The 20585-nt window shown below is 37.1% G+C and overlaps 1 protein-coding gene across 1 annotated transcript in view; it reads right to left on the bottom strand.

The window, feature by feature from the left end:
- LOC149547017 (uncharacterized) overlaps positions 1-20585 on the bottom strand; it is a 199928-nt gene that overhangs the window by 165750 nt on the left and 13593 nt on the right. Inside the window, exons 2-3 of the mRNA XM_089791469.1 lie at positions 1464-1551; positions 1281-1366 (exon numbers count right to left, since the gene is read on the bottom strand). Of these exons, the coding sequence (XP_089647595.1) occupies positions 1281-1366; positions 1464-1551 (174 nt within the window). The remainder of the gene's footprint in view (positions 1-1280; positions 1367-1463; positions 1552-20585) is intronic.

Below are 20585 nucleotides of genomic sequence, written 5' to 3'. Positions count from 1 at the left end.
CAAGCTCCTGATTTAATATTACTGGTGACCAGATAAAATTTGCAAATAGAATTCCATATGTAACTCTGATTGTTTTCATTAACTTTTAATGTTCTCTCAGCTATCACAATTCCGAGAATTTTCACAACAGGCAAGATTTCTTCCCAATATCAAAGACTTTCACAACCTCCCACAGTCATCATATGCTTGTTTCCTTCTTTTGATTCTCACAGACAACTTACATGGAGCTTGACCTGATTTGCTCATGATTTAGTTATGTTGTCCAAGCAATTTATTGTTGCTTCTTCCAAAAATAATGCATCAACATGAATGATGAGGATGCAGATAATCTTATTGTACCCCCAAAATTTCAGTAAAGAACTCTAATACCCACTAGTATGATTCCAGCTAGGAATCTAATATTATGTCTCAAAGATACATAGCTAAACCCTAAATAAAGGAAAAAAGAAGCCTGAATTTTGAAAGATACCTGAAATTAAAAAACAAAAAGAATAAGACTTAAATAATTCTTGCAACAAATTGATATAATATTCATGTAATATGCATTTCTCTAAACAAGTGAGAAAAATGTTGAAGCATAAGATTTAATAAATGAAAAGGACATTTGAAACAGTATATGACATAAGGCTATATTTTAACAAGATTTGTAGCAACTGGGGACTAGATATTCCAAGAGTATAGATTGCATGCATTTTGCAACGAATATTCCTATACATTCTGTTTTGAAGCTTAAAAGCTGATTAAAGAAAGATTTCCTTTTCCACATTTTAAATATGAGATAGGTAAATATTGCATAGCTGGTTTTATGCTAATTTTACCATAATAAATTAAAAATTAATTAATAATACCAGGTTCTCATCCCATAAGACTTAATAAAGGGCTATTGTGACACAAATACACAATTATAAACTCCACTTCCTTCATTGCTAAGCATGGATGCAGGGATTTAGTCAAATGGAAACGTTGAAATAGCTTTAGACTTTATAACAGCTGTAGCTGTGAATTGCTATGTACATGCTTTTATATTGCATGCACATTATAATCTGCTTGGTTGCCTACACTATTCATGTTGCTTCATGTGAATCTTTAATGACTTTTCAAGAAGAATGTGTGCTGCTAAGACCCATAAAAGCAGTCTAGAAGCTTAAAGCAAATTGCATTTTAACAGTGAAAACTCAGCTTAAATCTGCACCTGTGAATTACATAATTATAACATGCATAAACCATACCTGAGACAAGTACAAAAAAAAATTTGCAATAAGCCACTAAAAGACATTTACTCTCTAAAATTAACATTTATGGCCAGTGCAGATCCAGTAGCAGATTTTTCAAAATCACTCCCTTTCCTCCTTCCTCTCTTCAAGATCTGTGGAAAATGATTAAATCGGTGAGAAAAATGAATAACACATAAATAGGAGAAAAATAATGTGTGAATGCAAGCTTCTAAAAAGAAGATATCATACACGCTCTCTCATCAGTTCTGGATTGCCAATAGTGTCGCCAAGTATTTCACGAAGTTCTGCATCATGTTTGCAGCCATCTTCAAGTATCCTGCCACAAAATTCCATGTTCATAGTAGTCCAAGCACTTCGTATGCAACTTTACATCTTATTTGTCTGGAAAAGCTAAAACTGGAGAACCTCAACATAACAAAGTCCAATTTTAAAGGATCAAATTTGACTCTGTAGTGTTTAGTTGGTTTATCTTTAGCACTAGACCATTCCTGAAACATGTTAGGGCAGCTAGTTCCAAATTTAGGAACAAATCTTTTTTTAAAGATGGAAGACAACTTGGATTCTCATAGATCTCAGCCAACAATCAATATAAAGACAAAGCAAAACTTATCCACTTAACATGTTAAACCATCAAGTAATATTGGAGAAAGATATAATAATGGAATTTAATATCCACAAATACTCCAATCATAGCTAATCCAGACATAAACCATAATAATTTGCTTATCATTCAGAGCCATCAAATGATTTTAGGGACAGTTTATAAAGTACAGTAAACCAGAAAGACAAATTGATCCTCCAAACACACATATGCATCAAGCAACGTTGGTATGGTAGGAATGAGACTGTCCAGATTTGGGATTGTTTAATAGTTAAACCTCTATCTTATCTTTTTAAACTTCTTACAGAAAATGTAATGACTCTAAAGAAGAGGTTGGCAATAGCCATCCATCTGAAGATTATGAATTTGTGCTGATGAGACTTGGGGCTCAAAAACTGAACTATGCTATTATTATTGGAGAAACAAGTTCAATAAGGATCATTGTACACATTGATGTACTCCTGTTAGAGTACTTGCTGACTTTTTGCCAAAAACTCGGCGAGTTTTTGTTAAAAACTTGAATGTTATTTTATAACAGTACTTAAAGGAAAAAGGTGGCCCAAATTAATTTCATTTCTCATTTCTTCACTTGTATTTTGCTGAGAGGGAGAAAACAGTCTTCCAAACACTTGTATTCCAAACCCTTTGCAAACTGATTTCTATTGATTTGAAGCGGATTTGAGGCAGATTTGTTGCAGATTTGAGGTGGTTTTTGAAGAGGATGACATCAATGATTTCGAGAGGCAGGCTATGGAGGAGGGGGTTGGATTTGGTTTCACATTCGATGACATTGATTTGAATGAGTAGTCATTGCCAGTGCCAGGAGAAGCTAGAGGAAGAGCTGCATCCAAAATGAAGGACGAGCCACAAACTGAGTTGGGCATACTAAGCGAGAAGGCACTGTCATGCCCAATCAAACTTCTAGGACTAGACCCTGTAGTTCTATCTCTCCCTTAGTTTCTACTAGAGTTGGGAAGAGGAAGATGAAATCCTAGTGATGCATTTAGTTTTAGTTTTACATGCACGATTTACTATTTTGCTTCCAGCCATCAGAACTCCTCACGAGAATGCGACTTTGTACCCACTTTGTGTTTACATATATCTAGACTGAGCTTGTTTCTTTTGTGTTCTCATTTATTGACTCATTGGATGCATCTTCTCGTTGAATTTTGCAAAAGAAATGCATTTCTAATTAAATTTAAGCAATTTTTTGAGTCCCCAAGATTTTTGCCAAGTTTTCGCCGAAAACTAGTCAGGTTTTTCCGAATTATTTTTTTAGGTTTTGGCGAGTTTTTGGCTTTGGCAAGTTTTCCAACTATGATTGAATATACCCGAACTATCAAAATAAAAATCCATGACCATATTATGGGTGCAAATCACCCAATGTGCCCAAGCTACACATTACAACCAATTGACCAGAAGGCTAAAACCACTTTCCTACACTAAGCCACTTTTCCAGAAGAATTGGAACTCCCTAGTGGAAGATCTAGAATGCATACAAACAATTAGTAACCAACCCACTTAAATAAATAGCACTTGTTGCCAAACACATGCCATACAGAGGTTTACCAGTTCATTGATTTAGATATTTAAAAGTGAACCATTTTAAGGGTGGGATCCCATTCAAGGGGGCTTTTAGGGGGCTTTTTGAGAAATAGAGCCAGAGTTGCTTGAAAATTTAGGGATATTTTTAAGTTGGTGGTCCAATGAATTTTATAGTCAAGTTCCACTAAAAGTTTAAGCTCCATAATTTAAGCAAGTTGGCAGTCTTATGAATACATACTTTTGTCTTGTATACTTTGTGCAACAATTAAAACAAGTTAGCAAATATTATTTTCCCTCCAAGATTATTTTTAACAAAAATCTAAACATAGATGCTTGACAAGTAGCAAATAACATTCCTAAGTTGGTGTAGTGATTTCTAGCCCCACCCATTCTCACCCATTCAAATATGCATGCCTAAAATGTAGGAATTGTAGTTTCTAGAAAAGCTTCCAAATAAACCATAGTTGCACCGCCATCAGGGACGAGGGGCATTGAAATAGGCGTATACATTTTTAGGACAGGGGACAAAGGGGCGTCAATTTGGGGATAGTGGGGCTATGACTAGGGGGCAGTGGCAACGGGGTAGAAAGGGGGTGTATATACTATGCATAAGACTAGTTATGAAAAGATGTATAAGACTATTAAGAAGACAAATGCCTAATACTAAATACTAAAATAGTAAATACTTGAACATTTAACATTGAACAATGAACATTGGAGTTTCCTCAACTCTTCACTCTTTTTTTCCTTCTTGTAGCAATCAATTAGAAATGAAAATGTGAAAACAAATAGAGCTTGGAGGCCTTTTGAAGGAATGAAAGACCAAAGATGTGGCCAACATAGCCCTAGGGTTTGAATAGAACCAAAGAAACAATTAAAACATGGTGGCATGCTTGGGGATGCCAGAATGTCATCCCCAAGTTTCGGGTGCATCCCCATTCCGAGGACGCTCAAGATATGGGTGGGGGGTAAATGGGGGCATCCCTAAGTTACAATGAAATATTTCTTCATGGGGACTCCATTTCTTGAAAAATAGAAACATAAGCCCCCTAGTGGACCCCACCCTAAGCTACCCATTACAAGGATATTGACCACTAGGCCAAAACCACTCTATTACATCATTTCACTCATAGTAACACAGGGACGCGTCCCCACCCCCTTTTGCCCCACGTCCCAAAGACAAGGACGCACCAAGGACTTGAGTACTTCATTCCCTTGTCCCCAGCGGCACCACCAGATTCCACCACCTTCGCATAGGATGGGGGGTAATCCCGATGTTGACTATTTGCTGATTTGACTATTTATGTTCAATGTTTGGTGTTCCAATTCAATGCTATGTTCAAGTATTTACTCTTTTACATCTTTATATCTTCTATTGCAATACATATTTTCATAATTAGCATTTTAAGTACCATATGTATAGTATATAGAACCCCCCTGGTCCCCAGCCACCGTCCCCCCATTGTCCCCAAATTAAGGGCCCTATGTCCCCCTGTCACAAAAACTTGTCCCCCGTTCCACCACCCCCCCGTCCTCCAGGGCGATGTAACTATGATTTGACAAGAATAAATGGGACTAACTGATGCAAGCAAGAAGACTCCAATAGTGTTGATGTTAATGTACAACACCTCTACAACTAAAAAATATTCTCACAAACATGCCATATTGGTGCTAGAGCACCTCCTCTTTGACTCAAGGATGATCCAAGGTCAGCAATATTTATGTTCATTTTTGTAATAGAGTCATCCTTGGCTAATTTTGAAAGGCAATATTATTTTTGAATAAAGTCTACAGACCTAATTGGTTGTAATGGCCTAATTGGTCCAATTAGGGCAATTAAGGTCACACTTGGTCAAAGCTCTCCAAATCTTGTCCTAGGAGGTATGTTGATGTGATTCATGAAGTTTGTAAGTCACTTTATGTGGCATGAATAAATGCTCAAACTTGTAAAAGTTGCTCAAATGTAGCAAAGTTGTCAAAATGCAACTTTGACAATTTTTGATAAACTTGCAATTGGGCACTTCCAACAATCAACCACTTTGAAATCTCAATTGATTCAATTGGTGGGAGGCCTAAAAAGTTTGTTGTAGTCAATTGGGCACATAATGAAGATTTGGGGCACCGTAGAAGAGAATTTGGATTGCAAAAACTATGGTTTTTTCCTGAATTCATAGTGTTTCATTGCTTGGCACAAGTAGGTATTGATTGCTTTTTCTAGTCTCTTTTCATGGTTTGTTGAAGGAGTGAGTTAACTTCACATTACAATTGATTGGCGTGCATTTGGTCAACAAACAAGGGAGATCCATACAAATTCGAGGAAACTAGTCCAAGAAACCCTCCAAACCAAGGGCTTTGTCTTGTCATGGCCCTAACCTGACATTCCACCATTGGATTTGGCCAATATTGTGGGGAAAGTTAGGTCTCCATGTTTATAGTAAAATGCATTTGGTTTTAAGTTTATTGCACCAATCCTTAAATTTTGTCATGAAGCCCTAGGCTTGGCATTCCAATGTGACAAGACGGTTTGAAAGTGAAAGGTTGTTGTGATGAGGGGATTTGTCTGATACTTGTTGGAAAAAAGTTGGTCATCCTACTCCTATGGAGAAATCCCTTATTAATCACTCTCCCCCTCTTACTAGACAATCTAAACATGTATCTAGTAAGGCTCTCCTGCAAGGTTCGCAGAATTATGATAAAACCTTGGACTACAAGCGAATACCCAATCCTACCCCATCATTGCAAATTTCCTTTAACACAAAAGTAGGAGGCTTTATTATTTCGGATAGACAATCTTCCCCTGCAAAAGATATGATTGCAGCCCTTACACAAGTTTCTACTAAGAAGAGGTATATGGGGAAGAATCATGATCCTAGGGAAGACTCATGATTCTGGGGAAGCTATCCCTCTCCCTTATTAATCACTCTCCCCCTCTTACTAGACAATCTGAACATGTATCTGGTAAGGATCCCCTGCAAGGTTCGCAAAATTATGATAAACCCTTGGACTACAAGCGAATACCCAATCCTACCCCATCATTGCAAATTTCCTTTAAACCAAAAGTAGGAGGCTTTATTATTTCGGATAGACAATCTTCCCCTGCAAAAGATATGATTGCAGCCCTTACACAAGTTTCTACTGAGAAGACGTATATGGAGAAGAATCATGATCCTAGGGAAGACTCATGATTCTGGGGAAGCTATCCCTCACACCCTACTGACAAGAACCAGTGAGGAATTAAGGCAGTCAAGCATCTAGAATGCCCAAACAAGTAATAATGAAATTGCTCCAGACAATCCCCTTATTCCTCTTAAACCAAGCCTAAGGCGTGGAGTCACATCTTCTCCAAAGTTAACGAAGGAGGATTCTCTATTCTATGATAATAAAGCCTCCTATAGCTCAAGAATGAGCGAGGAGGAGAAAGAAGCCTTTTGTGCCCAACTAACTGAAAAACTTATTAATATGTGCACAGAAGAGGCAATTTTGGAAGGTCTCACAACTGAAAAAGAAAGAATTATTAATCAACTTCTAGAGCTTGGAGGTGAAGTCTATACCCATGAAGATCTGAGAAATGATTTAATTAGTATGGAAAAAAGGACAATCTTCAAGGATTGGAACAATCTCAAGAACCTCGGATTTCTCCAAACTTGAGTAGGATTCCAAAAAAAGACAGAGAGGAAATCTTTGATCGAGTTGAGATCTCAAGATGCTGAGGCCAATGGCCAAACTAAACTAACTATTATATTTGAAGCAAGGAAGGGGAAGTTTCTTCCCTTGGAAACATGACGATCATTACATGAATGTTAGGGGCTTAAATGCCCCTAACAAGCAATGCTTATTGAAGTGTTGCCTTGCCCAGTATAAACCTAACATTATTATGATTCAAGAGAGTAAACTGAATCAGGAGGAACCTATTACCTTCGGTAAGAAACTTGGTTTCAAAAAAATCTTTGGTAGTCCCACCCTTGGGGCCTCTGGAGGGCTAGCAATAATTTGGAACCCTCGTTCAACTGTTCTTACCCCTCCTAGAGGGGAAAGACTCTGGATGTCAGCCCATGTCAGGATTCAAAATTTGCAATTTACTCTTTTTAACATTTATGGTCCAACCCCTACAACTGATAAAAGATCCCTATGGATGGAACTGGATTTAACTTTGCAATCCTCAATATCCCCCTACATATTGGGAAGAGATTTCAATGCAATAGCTCATCCTCAAAAAAAAAGAGGAGGTCTCTCAAAATTCCCTAGCTTCACTGGACTTTAATAATTGAGACTGCATCGGTCGGCACTGTTAGAAATTAAATCCAAAGATAACTCCTTCACCTGCAATAATATAAGGCAGGGTTTGACCCAGCTAGCTGAAAAACTCGAAAGATTCCTGATCTTAGGTAATCTACCTAATGCAGTAGCTATCATGTTATCTGAAACCCTTCCCTTCTCTAGTTCGGACCACTACCTGGTCCTCTTATCAGTAGATACCGAAGCCACCCCAACTAGAAATCCGTTGAAGTTTGAATTAATGTGGTTTAAGGATAGTTCTCTAATACCAACTCTGGAACATTGGTGGGTCAATGCTAATATTGAGGGGTCCAGATTGTATAAGGTTGTTCAGAAACTCAAGATAATAAAACAAAACCTTATCCATTGGAACAAAACTAACTTTGGTAACATCTTTGAATCTAAACGGGCAACTAAAGCTGATCTAGCCTGTATTAATTCAGAAGTCATGATTAGAGGCATAGATGCTGAATTATTCATCAAGGAAAGAGACCTTAGACTGAAATTAGAAGACATTTTGGCCAAAGAAGAGATATATTGAAAGCAGAAATCAAGGGAAACTTGGTTGGTTGAGGGTGACAAAAACACCAAATTCTTTCATAGCAGCACCAAACAAACAAGAGTTGTTAACAAAATAACCAAAATTAACAATAAAAATAACAACCCAATGGAACTACCCTATGATATTGCTATTGAGGCAGTTTCTTACTTCGAAGATATGTTAAACATTTGGGAAGGATCTCCCTTACATTCTCAAGATGCCTTGTTGTATAATATTCCTAAAATCATCTCAGAGGAGCAAAATAAAGTATTGTTACAGAAAATATCCAAAGATGAGGTCACAAAAGTCCTTTTTCAAATGGCCCCGAATTAATCTACTAGGCCAGATGGTTTCCCTGCATGTTCTTTTTAGAGATGTTGGCACTTTACGGGTGATGAAGTTACAAATGCCCTAGAGAGTTTTAGAAACTCAAGGGGCCTCCTTAAAGAGGTAAATCATACTTTCCTTGCTTTGATTCCAAAAAAGGATTCAGCAGAAAGCTTTAAAGATTTCCGGCCTATTGCCCTTTGAAACACTCTATATAAGTTACTGTCTAAAACCCTAGCTAACCGAATGACTAATCTCCTCGCAACACTAATTAGTGAAGAACAAATTAGCTTCGTCCTAGGTAGATCCATCTATGATGGAATTGTAATCGCTCAAGAAGCAATTCACTCATTTACCAACAACAAGGTTTCAAGTATGATAATCAAACTAAACACTAGTAAAGCCTATGATAAGGTGGATTGGAGGTTCCTTTGCAGATATCTCCAAGCCTTTGGCTTCTCTAAACAATGGGTTAATTTGATTTATGAATGTATCTCTACTCCCAAATTTCCAGTCTTGGTTAATGGTTCCCCTGAAGGCTTCTTCTCTGCATCTCGAGGATTAAGACAAGGAGACCCCATTTCTCCTTCTCTGTTCATTATCATGTCTAAAGCTCTAGGAAGAGCATTGAGTAACTTCAAAAACAACCACTCCCTCAAAGGGATCCAGATATTGCAAGAGGAAGAGGTTATAACCCATCAGCAATTTGTTGATGATACCATGTTATATGGGAAGCTAGCATTAGAGAAGCAAAAACCTTAAAAAGAATTCTTCATTCTTACATGTTAGCTTCCGTCGAGGACATCAACCCATCCAAATCTGAGATCTTTTTTAACACCTCTCCTGCCCAAGAACGGGATATATGCAAGATTTTGAATATCAAGAAAGGTACCCTCCCATACAAATATCTTGGTGTTCACCTAGAATAAGGCAAGAAAAAGTCTTCCAATTGGGATGCCCTAACCAATAAGATCAAGACTAGAATTCAGTCATGGAAAGGAAAATGTCTCTCCCTTGCTGGGAGAATTACTATGCTTAAGTCAGTTTTCTCTAGTATCCCAATTTACCAACTATCGGTACTAGAGCTGCCTACAAAGAAAAGGGATTACCTCAACAAAATTCTAAAAGATTATTTATGGCAAGGATCAAAAGATAAAAAGAAAATTGCTCTATTAGCTTGGGATAAGGTATGTCATCCTAGGCAAGAAGGGGGCTTTGACATCAAGAACGTGAAAGATCAAGTTATGGCTTTAGGAGCTAAGCTGATCTAGAGAATGATTCGATGCCCTCACCTAAAATGGGCAAGAACGTTATTTAACAAATACTTACAATTTAATGATACCTTAAACATTCTTAGAACAAATGTTACATCCCAATTTTTGACCCAATTTAAAATGTTCATATAGTCGTTGAAGTTTCACGTGAAGTCAGTTGACAGTTGAAATTTGTTATAATAATGTGAAATGGTAAGGTGGTTAATAGTTATAATTTTATATGAAGATGACATGCTAGTTAACTGGTATGATAATATTTTTAAGCTATTGCGGATGGTTATTTATCATGAATTCATGGGAATTGAAAAGGCGGTTAGTCATTACAATCATTTATGAATAATAACTCATTATGGTAATATGATTTAACTGTGGAGAATTTCTTTGTAGGGAGTACGTCGAAGGGGTGGAAGCATTGCCAGAAAAGAATTAGGCACAAGGACATCACCATCACTAGACAAATGGGTATGAATCTTGAATCACCATGGTTGAGGACCTAGCGACTTGTATAACAGGATACAATCATTAGACACACATGAGCTATTGGATAATCTTTAAAACATTTTAACATTTTAACTTAATCTAATTACATACCTTTAATGGTTTATGATCGACATTCTCATCACTTCATTATAATACATATTTATATACGTGCACATAGATATAAAAATAAGGTGACACCATAGTATTATTTTACACAAGATTATATCGATTAAAATACGTACATTTAAATGTGTGCATATAGATATAAAAATAAGGTGACACCATAGTATTATTTTACACAAGATTATATCAATTAAAATACGTACATTTAAATGTGTGTACACCATGAGTGGATAAAGAAGATAAAATAATCTTCCAAGTGAAACATGTATTTAGATATACATAATAGGTATAACCTTGGATAAACATTAAATATGATGCTATCTTAATAATATATATATATATATACATATATATATATATATATATATATATATATACATACATATATATATATATACATATATATATATATATATATATGTGTGTGTGTGTGTGTATATGTATATGTATATATATGTAAAAGTAAATACCTATGTATATAACTTTATAAATATCCTTTTTGATAAGTAACCTTCGAATTCTCTTCCATATTTATTTATTTTCTTTTAAGACGAGAATGTACACTCAGCATATAATATTGGTGACTCAAGAAGACAAATCTTTTAACTGCTCAAGAGTTACGGCTTCTTGGAAGCCTTTGGTACTTTCAAATGCCTCCTTATTTATGGAAATCAAGGGAGGCCATTGATATATTCTTCTTCCACGATTTCACCCTACTCCTTACGTTTTTCTTTTACCTGTATATTGCAAGTGATTCAGACCAGACGTAGTCCATATCTATTCTGAGTTTTCCATTCGGAATTACTCATGTCTAAGGAACCAGCTACTTGAAATCAAGCCAAGGCTCACGTCCAAGGAACCGGCTATTTGAAACCAAGCCAAGGCTCATGTCTTCCATCCTCAGACCAAGTTATGTGGTCAGACTTTCATAATCAGATTGTTGTATATTTTTCTTAAACTATTTTCGTATTTGCAGTAGGGAAGAATGTGTCATGAAAATTCTGTACATTACTTCTGAATTGCAATCGAATGGATATTCAATAGTCCAATCTCTCTATGTTGTTGAGTCAAGACCAAATGTGCATGATATGTTCATACATCTCTGAATTACTGAAGTATATCATAATCGAATTATATTTCTTGCAAGCCATTAAGATCATTTCTCAAGTCATAAAGATTGTGATATGACATGCTGAAAAATCTAATACTCTTACACCAGCTAAGGTTCAACAAAAAGAGTTGGTTTAGTCTAAGATCTAAACACCTGGGACTCACCCGGTTATATAGCCAAGGAAGAGGTGAAGAGGTGAGAGAGAGAAATCTGCAATAACATGAAACAGAATTAGATGTGACATAACAATATATATTATTTTTAAAAGGAATCATTTAATAGCTCATGCATGTCCAATTCATTTTTTGTTGTCAAGTCGAGTGGTGTGATAAGTATCAGGATGCTCACTGGCTAACAAGGTGTTCCATGTCTATTCTAGGTAGGGAGGGCTTTTTTAGTTAGAGAAAGTGTGGGGATAAATTTAAGGTCCATGGTTGGGAGGTTAAGCCCCTGACAATGTTTCTCCTCTCCACAAAATGTCAGGACGTGCATCAAACAACGACAAGTTAAGCATTCAAACATTTATTGGTAACAGGTAATCTACTTTTATGATGTTTATTCAAGTAAGAAGATATGATGGATTAATTTATATCGTTGAACTCAGTTATTTCATTTAATGAACGCAATCTTTCTCGTCAATGTAATTGGTAGACAGTTAGATCGATTGATCTTCCAACTGAACATGGAATATATTTATTTGCAAGAGATAGGTTTATCTGATGGATTGTTGTTTCAGTCTTTCATTTATAAGAATATCGATTATAGCATATCTTCTAATCTTATGTTATTGCCCTAATGGATACAGTGGTATGTGATGCCCTAAACAATCCAATGGCAATTAATGTCCTAATTGATACAGTGGTATCTGATGCCCTAAATGATCCAATGGTAATTGATGCCCTAATTGATACAGTAATATGTGATGCCGTAAATGATCGAATGGTACTCGATGCCCTAATTGATATAGTGGTACTTGATGGTAATCGTCATTTGATCCTAAGTGGTATTTGTGGAGTAACCTAGGTGTTTGCAGAAGCATCCCTAGAGTGATTTTGGTTTCGAATTCCATGGTATGTAAATTTTAATTTCCATAGTGAATTCATTGATGGTGTTTTCAATTGTTAGTTATGAAATCTCTGTTAAACTGATTGTAACCGTTAATCTCATTCACATGAACGTAACTGATATAACTGTCTTCCTATGAAAATGAAGTAATAATTATTTTTCTTTGATATGTTAGAGTTAGTTAAGACCCGAGAAAAGTGGTTGTTACAACAAAGAACCCCCCGAGGGGCTCTAACTTATGGAATTTCATGCTATCCTATAGATCAATTATATCAAACAAGGTCACATGGAAAATTGGGAAAGGTAACGAAGTAAGATTCTGGACTGATTCTTGGGGAGGCTATCCAATTATTAGTAGACTTATAGAGACTCACTCAACTAGATCTATCCTAGAGGAAAGATTAAGACCCTTCCTAATCAATTATGTAGAGATGAATAATGACTCCTCACTTGAATGGAAATGGAAATCATTCTCTGTCTTTCATCAAAGGAAGAAACAATTCTTATGAATATTCTGAAATACAAAAACATTACCTTTACTGGACTACAAGACATGCTCATATGGGATGGATCCAAAATTGGTGAATATAACACAAAGGATGGGTACAATTACATTTCTAATCTAAAACATCACCCTAAGGTCAAATTTCCATACTCCCTATGCTAGGACCCCCTATGTCTACCAAAGGCTAGGGCTTTCTCGTGGTTGGCCCTTCAAAAATGAATCTTGACAAAAGATAGAATAAGAAGGTTTGGTTTTGAGGGCCCACCTATTTGCCTCATTAGTAAATCTTCTCAAGAAGATGTGGATCACATCCTTCTTAACTGTCCTTATGCATCAAAAGTCTGGTACTGGCTCTATGGAAAATTGAACTTCAAAGCGGCTTTCCCTAATATGATTTTGGCCCTCATCCTCTCTTGGCCAATGTTGTATTCAGGAAGCATTTACCATGGCTTGTGGACAATTTCCCCTTCCATAATTCTTTGGGAATTATGGAAGAAACAAAATAGAAGGATCTTTAAAAACTCCAGTATGTTCTGGGATCAGCTCACCCTAAAAATAGAGGCTCTTATAATTGAGACCCTTAATAGAAAAATTCTAAACCTCAATGGATCTTCAATATTAATGATGACCTAAGATGATAAAATGAGGAATAAATGGCCAAGCCTCAAACTTCCAATTTTCCATGGAAAAGGTGGTGAGGAAAGAAAAAGGCTAAGAGCCCTATGTAGGTGGACACCTCCGGTGGAGAATTGGGTTAAACTTAACTTTGATGGGGCTTCAAGAGGTAACCCAAGTATAGTTGGGATAGGATGTTGCATAAGAAATCATAAAGGGGAACTTTTGGCTCATTGCATGAAACCTATTGGCAGAGCCACAAACAACAAGGCTGAATTGCAGGCCCTTATTAAAGGGTTGCGGCTATGTATCAAACTTAAACTAAACCAAGTTGAAATCGAAGGGGATTCTGCAATTGTGGTCAATGCCTTTAGAAGCCAGTCAATGCCCAATTGGAGATTTAATTCCCTTTTAACTAAGGCTCTAGAGCGGGCCAAAAAATCCATAATCTTACCATTAATCATATCTATCGAGAAGGTAATTGTATGGTGGATAAACTAGCAAATGAGGAACCCGATGGGGAAAATGAAACTATCCTTCACCCTCATCCTTTCCCAGCTTAAGTTACCCCCCATGTCCATTTTTCTAATTCTTAACTATCTAATTATATCTCCCCTTTTTTCGACTTAGTCTTGATGGCTTTTAGTAGCCTTTTAATCCATCAAGTCTTTTCTTCTTTTGAATTTTATCATGATTTAACTTTCACTCTAAATCGTTTTTATTAATTCAAGCCTCAACTAATGGCAGTGTGTAGTGTTAGTTAACAATTTGTCCTCCTAGTTTGGTTTATACCTTGACTCTTTGAAATGCCCAATGTTTGGAGTGGCAAAAGGATGTTACTAACAAATGGGTTAGTGCAGGTGTTCTATCACTACCCTCTGAATTGAAAGGTATAGTTCCCTTATCTTGCAAAGATTTGCAATGAATGATGTTTTCAGTAGATCAGGGGTTTTAGGGGGGATGCTCTTAACCAGAGAGCAATAGAGGTTAACCAGGATGCCCATAACCACAAGCAAACCAAGCAAAATGAAGGATTTGGACAGCCCACAACACCCAATGGAATGACTGTTACAAGCTATCTTTCAACTCAGTGACTCTACTTTAACTCCTAATGTAACCTTACTCCTGCTACTACTATTGAATGCAAGAATGCAATGCAATCAAAGAAAAGAAACAGAAATGCATATGAGAGAGCAAAACAGAGTTGCTCTTACTGCTAATACTTCACCAAAATGGAATTCAACAAGAAATTAACAGCTTCACACATAATTGTCTTTCAATTCCAAGAAAAACTAATTTAACATGCAATGAGCGATAAAACCTTCACAGAAAACCAGCTAGATGGAACTATACAATTGATTCCCACCAAAAGTTTATCGATCTTCTATTCAACTTTGAAAGTTACATGTATAGGCCCTTTTAGATTTTGGCCAATTACATTGCATAATTACAATTCAAAGCATTTGAAGGGGAATAGCTCAAAATAGGATTGACTGTCAATTATCCATTACAAAATGCATGCATGCCAGGAAAATTGCCATATTTGGCTACAATAAACTAAGGAAGCAGAGAGAGAATGAGACTTAGCAAAATTCAAACTAAAAGATGATCATGAGAAGCATTGTAACGCTTCAGTTGTTCTTTGCAGAAACGGCCTTATGTGCCCTTAACACATCCAGTACCATCCTTATTTCCTTGATACCTAGAATGTAGACATTATCATCTCTTACCACCCAGAAGTCTTGGTTTTCTGTCAAATTCTCCACCGTGGTGACTTTGGATTGGAGCTTTTCTAACAATCTCTTCGGTGTTCCATCAACAACAACTAGCTCCAGTATCTTAGAATCTTGGAAGTTGGCGAGGCTAATTGATTCTTCTATGAATTCTAGGAACTTCACTTTCATTTGCTCAATGTCAACTAATTAATTATTTGTAGTTACATATGACTTGGTGTGCAAGTCCTTGAGGTACATGTAGACTTCTTCAATCACTTTCTTCACACCGTTATATACACTCTTTAACTCCTTCTCAACCTTAACCAAGCTCTCCTTTGTTAATCCAATTGATTGCTTCCAATAAAGCAAGGCTCTTTACTAGTCCTAAGGATGCCAAGATTGATGGCAACATCAACCTTCATGTTAACCACTTCCTAGATCAGCGCCAATTCATCTGTTAGCTTCTCTGACTCTGTCTGCATTGAGAGTTGGTGTGTAGACACAGCCTATCTTAATCTATGTGCATCCAAAATCAGATTGCCCAGGTTTTCAATTAGAGGAGAACCTCGGGCCTTCAACTCTTCAATCCACACACGACCAATCTGCCTGAAATGCCTCTCCTGTTGCAACTTCATCAACAAGTTTTTGTTCTCTTCTGCACTTGGATCAAATGTGCTTGCAGAAGCACTATCCACTGGTACTATGGCAAGGGGTTCAAGCATGGCTCTGATGTAATCAATCAATTCCTTATTGGAGGCTTTCAATATCTCTTTTGCTATCTTCAATTCCTCCAATCTATCTTCAATCCTTATGTTTGTGGATTTCCATATATTGACCATAGAATCATAAACTGGTGGTCCTATATCAATTGACTTTATCCGGTGCCTCCTTCTGATGTTCAGCTATCTCTACCACCATGTGCCCTTTATCCAGATCTGTGGCCAAAGCAGCGAGTGTCTACTACTTCTTCACCTTTTGTGATGTTGGTTGTGGCAGTTGCATAGCTTGTGAAACCAAATTGTTAGGTGGACGCTCTCCTCCATTCTCCTCTTCTTTCTATCAATGGTTTACTGTAGCCAAGACTCGGCCTGGAGGACGTTGAGTGTTGACTGAAGAGTTGATGGATCAAATAGCTTTCTAGCCACTGGAGGAATCTCCTTCCTGCTAGAGAAAGGAAATTTCATAGTTTTAGTAATTGAATGCTTAGGAAGATTACCTTAATCGGTGCTTTCTTGTTGTTGAGGAGTGACTTGGGCCTATTGATCACCATCATGTCCACCCTATGAAGGATTAGCCCCTGGCTAACCATTACCTCCATCCAAATTGATGACTGGTACTATGGATGAGTCCTTAACAGCGGACTGCTCCTCTTCCTTTTCCTTCTTCTTTGCTTCAACATCTCTAGCTTTTCCAGTATCTGGCAGAGAGCCTCCTCCACAAGTTGGAGGGACTTGAATATTCTTTTTAGATGGTTGATCTCCACCTCCTCCACCTATTGATTGTGAAGGTCCTATAAATGTAAAAGCAGTGGTTGTTGTAGCGGAAGTAGCAGCAGATGAGGTCTGGGCAGCACCCAGCTGAAGAGCCACTAGCTCCAATCCTTTTCTTTCTTGCTCTAGTCCACTCCACCCACTTGTCAGTTCTCTTTACAATCCCATCCATCAAGATTTCCAATTTATCATCCACTGGGCCTTCGGGTGGGATAGACAGAATAGGCTTATCCTTTATTTCCTTCCCATAAGTAGAGGATGTCAGATTAGAACCATCATCGTCAATATTATCTACATTGATGTTCACATTATACAATTTCACTTGCTCCACCGTGAGCCTTGACCAATACTTCTCCCAGGTCTGATGTTCAATATAAAACTCAGCCCAATAATCTTCCAGGTTAGGAATATGCTTAAAATGTGCACCAAGATGAAGATTATCCTTCACAAAGCTCACAGGATCAAATTGAGGCCTAATAACTTCATAATCTTACAACTTATACTTATTGTCAAAGGCCTTCATGAGGTTCTTTGCATCTGATCTTGACATACATGAATAAGATCCCACTTCAATTGAGAATGAGATTCTGACCTTCTTATTAGCAACACAGAGTGTTCACTTCTAGTATTTGCCTACAAAGCTCAATTAACACAACTCTATCATCTGGATATCTGGGTAATCGTCATGGAAAGCCATCAAATCCACCTATTCGAATGTAAGAGAAAGAGGGGAATTGTATAAAACAACAACCATATTGAGTCACTACTGTAATAGCCTCTAGAGAAAATATAATGTCCCTGTTTTTGGTAGGTCTACGCAATTGGAGTTAGCTCATCATAGCGACCCTCATGAGCTGACAGGGTGTTTTGGGGGTCCCAGCTATAGATTTACTATTTTTAGTAGGTCTATTTTTGGCAATTGTTATTTTTGGCAGTGCAGTGGGTGGCCTCGGTAGTTGGATGTCACCTGTAGTAAATAAAGTTAATAATTGCATGAGCTCTTATTTATTCTTTAATTATTAAGTTAAATTATTATAGTAATATTTTTATTATTATAATTAATGAAATTAAGTAATATTTCTAAAGTGTGTTGGAAAGTTTCTAGTGTTGAGTTCTTTTGGGAAACTTCCACAATTTTTTAAGTGGAGTTTTTTAGGAAACTTTGGCCAACGAAAGATTATAAATGAGAGCTCACTTCATTGGGAAAAGCGCGTTTGAAAATATATTTGCTTTTTGTGCCTTTGTGGCTTTTTCTAATTTCTGACTTGTAAGCCCTTGCTGAAGTATAAGGGTCTTGTCTGAGAAGTTCTTGGCAATTGTGTTGAAGTATACAATTGGCCAACATTCTCCTACTGTATTCCTGTAGCTAAAGAGAATAATCTTGAATATCATATTTTCCTTGCTCATAACTTCTAGCTGTGGATTTGAAGGATTTTTCTGAGATCTTCATTGACAATTGTGCCGAGGTAAACAATTATTGAAATCTCCTATTGTAATTACTGTGGCTAAGGAGACAGACATTCTGAAGGCAAATTGACTACTATTGATTGGCAATTGGAGTGAGTTCGATTGGTAATAGTGTCAGCTGTGGGTGCAATTCTGAAAGCACGTGTGGCACTAAGTTTCAGCTTGGACACCAAATAAGCATCGCAAGTGGATTGGGCAACAACTATGGCTAGCAAAGTGCCGCATACACATTCTGCAATAGCGTGAGAAACCTGTGAAGGCAGATTGACATTAGACGTCAATCACACTTGCTGTCGTTTCTGATTGGGACCGAATTCAGCAGTTTGGTCATTGGAAGTTGAAGCCTGTGGTTGCATTTGAAGCTGGAGGTGGCAGTCATTGTATGTTGGAGCCACAATTGATATATTCTGAATGTTCCCTTGAAACTGGTAGCACCTGCAATTATATACAGCAATCAGGTTTTTTTTTAAAAAGCATTGAAAATTTGGATAATAAGATTGATCAAAAACTTGTCTTTACTTTCCAATAAATTCAAAGTAATTCTGGAGTTGTTTTTTGGTCATAGTTTTTTCCTTGTATTCTCATATACTCTGAAAAACTCAAAAAAAGAAGTACATTCCAAATATACAATAATGACTAGCTATGTGCCAACTGTTTAACAAAATGCCAAACATCTGATTTATGAGGAAGAACTGGTGAAAATTTAGAGAAGATTGGAATTGCTCAAGTTATAGCCAGTTAGGGGTTTTTACAGAAAATCTCCTTTCAGGGTACCCCTGAAGTTCTCTACATAGCCTCACAGTAAAGGCATCATTCACCTTTACAAAATTTTCATAGCTCTTTTCCATTTGTAGGCAGGGATAGAACTCATGTACCTTGGTAGACTCGTCAAAGTCTTCAATGCATGGCAAGCCAAGCCACAAATGCTGTGTTGCTAAGGCATATAGTAGATAAGATGACATAGAATTGTTTAAAAGCCTTAGCTGAGTTCATCCAGCTTGTTAGTTCATCACATATTATTTGTGCCCAATCTATATATTGACCATCAGCACATACAGCATGTACTAAAAAGAAATAGTGTTCCTTGAAATTCAATGCCTCCTCTTATCCCTTTAATCTTAGCAACAAGACCGGAATATAAACAATTTCCCTTTTCAAACTAGTACCAAATAGGGTCTTGGGCAACTTACTCTTTGTACTCATTGGTGGCTCGAACCATGTGCTCAAAATATCTCCTCGCCTTAGAGATCTCTTTTCATTGTAAATGGAGGTTGAAGACCCAAAATCAATATCACAAAATTCATCTTAGTCTAGCAATCCAAAAGCACTCTGCATCAAGGCTCTATCAAAACTCAACAACACAGAATCATCTGGCATCCTTATCTGCTTTACCATGTGATCATACCGGGCAATACATTCATGTACTAGCTCAGGCACCTGAACAGCCATGGGGAATCCTACAGCTTCAACCAGGCCACTCTCCTTGAGTTTCTCTGTAATTGGATGAATTGGTTGCGAATTCAACCTTCTGTGAAGATCAGGGAGATTGTAGAAACGAAAAGAAGTATCAGTGAAATCTTTCAGCTTGCTCACCAAACTAGGCAATTTATCTTGCATATCAATTCTCAAGGCCATGAATTAACACATAAGCTCAGAACAATTTGCACAAAGAAAGAAACAGTGTTGTTGCAAGATAGAATGAAAATAGCACCCATCAGATCTTTATTCAATTAGAATATGATCGTTACCTCACGGATTTCCCGCATCACACGAGTGAGGCGCGGGGAGTTAAACAAATTATGGTTTTTAGGATCATAACAACTATATTTGTCATTATTATAGTGGGTAAACGACTCTATTTGAATCAAATCTGGCTTTGAGAATGAATTGTACCATTAATTTCATAAAGCTTTACCTTTTTAAACTCAAGCATAGCAGAAATGGTGATTTTCCGATGCTCGGTTGCATCCTGGCTCATAAGCTTTTGAGGTGCGAATTCGGCTTCAATGAACAACAGCTAGCTCCTTATTGATTCGGAGGAGTAACATATTCTTTACCTTCTGCGAGCATCCTCTTCATTATTTCGAGCACGTAATCGTTTTGATGATTTTCCGATGCCTTTGAAAACTTATTATTTGCCTTTAGATCGAGAGTGGAGCACTTTAGCTTCTTTTCTGAAACTAGCAAGGCCAACACTTACTTTCCCTTAATTCTTC

The sequence above is a fragment of the Cupressus sempervirens genome, chromosome 7, assembly GCF_028749045.1.
Source record: "Cupressus sempervirens isolate cs-2001-9-10 chromosome 7, ASM2874904v1, whole genome shotgun sequence".
In the NCBI taxonomy this organism is placed as follows: Eukaryota; Viridiplantae; Streptophyta; class Pinopsida; order Cupressales; family Cupressaceae; genus Cupressus; species Cupressus sempervirens.
Note: the sequence above shows the minus strand (reverse complement) of the source record. Positions and strands in the feature narration are given on the sequence as shown.